The sequence below is a fragment of the Zalophus californianus genome, chromosome 8 (assembly GCF_009762305.2).
Source record: "Zalophus californianus isolate mZalCal1 chromosome 8, mZalCal1.pri.v2, whole genome shotgun sequence".
Lineage (NCBI taxonomy): Eukaryota > Metazoa > Chordata > Mammalia > Carnivora > Otariidae > Zalophus > Zalophus californianus.
In genome coordinates this window covers 38,850,625-38,855,771 of record NC_045602.1, presented here as the reverse complement: position 1 = coordinate 38,855,771, position 5,147 = coordinate 38,850,625, and the positions used below count along the sequence as shown (strand labels likewise).

The 5,147-nt window shown below is 49.9% G+C and overlaps 1 protein-coding gene across 1 annotated transcript; it reads left to right on the top strand.

Annotated features, from left to right (window-relative positions):
- The first annotated feature begins 256 nt into the window (after nt 1-256).
- TEX37 (testis expressed 37) lies at nt 257-4,746 on the top strand. The gene is made up of 4 exons (XM_027623348.1): nt 257-332; nt 1,231-1,267; nt 2,008-2,100; nt 4,204-4,746. The coding sequence occupies exons 2-4, from the start codon at nt 1,241-1,243 to the stop codon at nt 4,630-4,632; spliced, it is 549 nt and encodes a 182-aa protein (XP_027479149.1). The 5' UTR covers nt 257-332; nt 1,231-1,240; the 3' UTR covers nt 4,633-4,746.
- Nucleotides 4,747-5,147: the final 401 nt, after the last annotated feature.

Below are 5,147 nucleotides of genomic sequence, written 5' to 3'. Positions count from 1 at the left end.
CGCCCTCTCCTGGAAATGTCCAATTCCGTAGAGTATTGGCAAGCCCCCGCCTCCCCGCACCTTCCAATGCCGCTGCCGGGGTTCCTGTTGGCTCAGGCGTCCTGGAAGCCAGTGGCTTGCGTGAGAGGGTGGTGGGCCAGGGACCTGGGCACTGCCACACAAGAGGTGAGCCAGTCACCATCACAATGACCAGGGACTGTGACCAAAGCAGCCTGCATTACGTATCTCAAGGACAGGTGCGGCAGTGCGACAAAGTGGTGGGACTCTTCACGCAGCGGGGCACCTGGAGCGGGAAGGGCAGGAGCATCGTCATCCTCTTGGCAGAAGGAGGGGTAGGGACTGTTTGCACTGAGGCTGGCCCCCGGCCCCAGGAGGGGAGCTGTACACGCACAAAACCGAGGGGACATAGGACTATTTGAGGTCTGGCAACTGCTGTGCTCAGCCACAGTGCACCGACTGTAGTGAGGCTCAGGGCGGTGTTCCACGGGAATGGAGTGGAGAACCAGTCACGAACTGGGAGCTCAGATTGCTCCCCAGCGCCCAGCTGTGAGGCTCCCCACTAGGACTTCAGGGCTGGGGAGTGAGGGGCAGGATTGGACGTATCTGCTGCTATTGTTCAGCTGGGAAAGCAGAGCCTCACAGCTTTCTTCACCCTGGATACCCCCAACCCCACTAGAAAACATGGTTGGTGCTTCTGGATCAGGGCGTCCCTAAGTCCTAGGCCTGCAGCCTCCTTCTTCAGGGCAGCTCAGAGCCCTGGTTCAGTGGGACCCGAGTGTTGGAGTCAGCTCATCCTGGCTCTGGGAGCCCATTCCGTGTACATCTTTGCAACTCCACATTAGTGACATTATGTCGATAGCCTGAAATGGGCCGTGGTGTGAGCATTTACACCATAGAAACTGGTAAATGCTACCAACCACTGCTTATTTATTTGCCAGAAAAAGGTGGTTATTAAAGATTTACCAGCACACTACCTGCCCCGCTTGAGAGGTGAATCTGATGTTCTCATCAGCTCTGATTCCTTCTGGGACCTGCTCCTGCCCCTTCGTCCCAGGACCCCTGTCCACCTGCCCATTGATCCTTGCTGCTGCCATCAACCCCTGGATGATTGAGTAACGTGCAGGGGAAGTCTAAGAGGACTTGCTGGCTTGGCACACGGCTTTGGGGACAACGGGTGTTTCCCCCCGCCTGGGGCGGAAGCAGGGCTATAACCAACTTGTCTGTGTGTAGGTTGTCTGCTATGGCAGGTGTGGTGTACCCCAGACAGGTGAGTGTTGTGGGTTTCTGTCGCCTGTGACCACCTCAAGGTTGAGCAGCTTTAGCAGACAGGCCTAGGCACCTTGGGCTCCCTCTGGTTGTCATTCTGGAATGATGTGTGTACGTGTGTGTGTGTGTGTGTGTGTGTGTGTGTGTAATAGGCAGAGGAAAGTAATGATTTATGGTTTTCTGGGGGCTCACTTATTTATTCAGCATGCATTTAATAGGCACCCGCGGTGTGTCAGGCCCTGTGCTGGGCTTCGAGCCTGCAGAGATGCCAAAGATTAGGTCCTAATCTAGTATACTTCATTAAATCAATTACAATTACCATGCTAAGTGCTGTAATGAGGGACGCAAAATGTGCTGTGAAAACAGAGGAGAAAGAGTTTAATTTGGGGGAGGTGAATAGAAGGGTGGGATAGATGTTTGGGGGGAGAAATTTAATCTGGGTTTTGGAGGATATGTAGGAGTTTGTCAGTCCGTGAGGAGTACCACGAGCATTTCCAGCAGGAGATAAGAGCATGCGCATCTGCGAAAAGTGGAGTGTAGTGAGGCTGGAGTGCAGAAGGCATGGAGGGGAGTCAAGCGGGGCCAGATGGCAAAGGTCAGTAGAAGCCAGATCATGGGGGCTCTGAGTGCCAGGCCCAAAAGTTGGTCTTGGTCCTATGGGCCATGAGAAGCCGTCGAATGCCTTTAGGTGGAAGAATGTCAAGACGAGGGCTCTTGTTTGTAATCTCCCTTGCCCTTCAGGCCCCTGTGGATTTAGACATATACAAAAGCTCCTACATGGTTGCCTATCAACACTATGGGAAGCACAAATACTCCAGAGTCACACCACAAGAGGTAAGAAGTTATTCGGTCTTGTCTTCTGTTCAGTGGCCCACTGAAATCATCTCTACTTCATCTTTATTTTGTGTGGATATTGGGGGCACTTATTTAGAACAGTATCTGATACTGGGAGAGCTAAAGAAGTCTTTTATGTGTGTGCTTTGCGTGTACGTTTTAAAACGTACATCAGCCCTAAGTCATGCACATGAGAGTGTAAACGATATACACTCACAGTTTAAATAACATTGACAGGGGCGCCTGGGTGGCTCAGTTGGTTGAGCGACTGCCTTCCGCTCAGGTCATGATCCTGGAGTCCCAGGATCGAGTCCCGCATCGGGCTCCCTGCTCAGCGGGGAGTCTGCTTCTCCCTCTGACCTTCTTCCCTCTCATGCTCTCTCTCTACCATTCTCTCTCTCTCTCAATAAATAAATAAAAAAAAAATCTTTAAAAATAAATAAATAAATAAATAACATTGACAAAACAAACACCAGTGTACTCGTTACCAGCCGGCTGAGTGAAAACATAGCACATTAGAAGTACCCTAGAGCCCCCAGGGGACCCCTCCCTGCTCCCACCCCTCCTCCCACCTCCAGAGGAGCCACTCTTCTGAATTTTGGGTTAATCATTCCCTTGGGGGTCTTTAAAAAAAATAGTTTTCCTCTATATGTATCCCTGTGAACAAACTGTTGAGGTTTGCCTTTTTGAGCTCAGTTATACATCGGATATTTGTACTCTGTGACTTTTACTTCTTGCCAAACATTACGTTACTTATGATATATTATTCATTTTCTGCTGTGTTGTATTACATTGCATGAATACGCCACCATATATTTGTCCCCTCTGCTGTTGGACATCTGGGTTTTTACTTGTCTGCTACTCCTATTGTCCTATGCTGCAGTGCGGATTACACAGCCTAAGGCGCAGGAGTCCCCGGCCCAGGCGGGGAATTGCTTGTCCCAGGGAACATTGCTATTGGCCAAAGTGGCTGCATCACTGGAGCAGGGGACAATCCGTTCTGTGGCTCTCCAACCTTGCCATCAACTTGGTATTAAAGACTTTCCAATTTTGGCTAATTTGGTGGGTTTGAAAGAATATCTTCTTGTGCTCGTAATTTTCATTTCACTGCTTATTAATGAGATTCAGCATCTTTTCATATGTTTATGGATATTTATTATTCTGCGAGATGGCTGTCATGTCTTTTGCCCGTGTTTTTATTTTTTATTTTTTTAATTTTATTTTTTAAGATTTTATTAATTTATTTGACACAGAGAGAGAGAGAGACAGCAAGAGACAGAACACAAGCAGGGGGAGTGGGAGAGGGAGAAGCAGGCTTCCCGTGGAGCAGGGAGCCCGATGCAGGGCTCGATCCCAGAACCCTGGGGTCACGACCTGAGCCGAAGGCAGACGCTCAATGACTGAGCCACCCAGGTGCCCCTTGCCCATGTTTTTATTGGGATGCTTGTCTTTTTCTTCTTGATTTGTAGGAGTTTTGTAAATACTCTAGACATGTTTCATTTGTCAGTTATAGAAATGGCAACACTCTTCACAGGCTGTGGTCTATCTTTTCACTCCCTTTCAGTGAAAAGAAATTTTTACTTTAATATAGTTGGATGTACAGTCTTTCCCTTTATCATTTGTCCTTTTTAAATCTTGTTCAAGAAATCCTTTTCTATCTCCAGGTAGATCCACTAAAAATAAGAAAATCCGTGCAAACAAAGATGGAACAATTTCTGGGATATAGTATTTAATGGAAGCAAAATGCAGAGTGGGATTACAATGTGCATCAGTTGCGTACAAGCCAGGCGGTGTAAAATTCATTATATGTTTATGCAAACATAAGCTATATCTAGAGAGATAGAAAAACCACTTACCTGGGTGGTTGCCTCTGGAGATGGGCTCCAAGGGAGGAGGGGTGGGAAAGACACTGACTTTTCACTAGAAACCCTTTTCTACTATTTCAGTATTTCCCTGGGTCGTATATATCACCATTCAAAAACAAGTTTAAATGTTTTTTAACTAAAGAGAAGTGTGCTCTGTCTTGGATGAGGCCAAGGAAGCTTGCTTGCTTCACCTTTCACCTGTCTCAGCCGTCCATTCCTGTGTGACTTATTTCCACAGCAAGCGAAGCTGGATGCCCAACTCCAGGACAAAGAATTTTATAGGGTCGTCCCCAGCTCCAAGCCCAGGCTAGAGGATGGATACCCCGCCTTCAGAAAACCCCACATGACCGCCAAAGACCTGGGACAGCCTGGCTTCTTTCCCCCGCAGGATCAGGACCGTGTGGCCGCAGCGGAGGAGGAGTGCAGGTTCACCAGTATATGCCCTTCCGTGTACCCCGTTTCCCACGCCCTGTACCCGGCCCAGGGTGCCCCCAACCGGGTCCGCCAGAGCGCCGGCTTTCCGTGCCTCCTGGAGCCCGAGGTCCAGCCTGCGCCCGAGGAGGGCAAGAGCTACTTTCTACTGCCTGGCTGCCTCTGTCCGTATCACCATGAAGTCAAGTTCCCCATCTTGAAACGATGGGGGCCCATGATGCCATTTTACCAGTAGGAAGGGTGAGAGCGCCTTCAGGGGCGCTGCGGACATCCTCCGTCTCCCAAGGAAGTCCGACCTTGGCACTTGGAGAACCGACAGGAGGACTGAAAATAAAACCCTGGGAAGCCGTTCCAGCAGCACTGAGGGTGTTTGTTCTCCCTTGTTCCCTGGCCTGTCCCAGGACAGCATCTGCACCCACGCACCACCTGCGGAGGGGAGGGGCAGGGACGGCAGGGGGGAAGAGGGGAGGGCGGGGGGGGGGGGGGGGGGAGAAGGGAGGGAGCAAAACTGGTGTGTGTGGAGGCTGGAATGTGTGTGACGTCGCATGACAACGAAGAGTCCTGCTGGAAAGATTCTTGTTTTAGGCATTTACTTACAAAATGGGACAAATCTCGTTTCCCATAGTTGTCTGAACGTTGAGGGTGACTGTAAAATGCTGTTGGGTAACCTTCCCTCAGGACACTTAGTTTGCTCACCACGCCCACCCCGTAGCCCATTTCCAGGGCATCATTTTATACTTTCCTTCTTGC

Coding starts and splice junctions, on each gene's coding strand:
- TEX37 (XM_027623348.1), top strand. CDS start 1,241: ATGGCAGGTGTGGTGTACCCCAGACAG. Junction 1,268..2,007: donor GTGTGGTGTACCCCAGACAG/GTGAGTGTTGTG, acceptor CTTGCCCTTCAG/GCCCCTGTGGATTTAGACAT. Junction 2,101..4,203: donor CCAGAGTCACACCACAAGAG/GTAAGAAGTTAT, acceptor TTATTTCCACAG/CAAGCGAAGCTGGATGCCCA.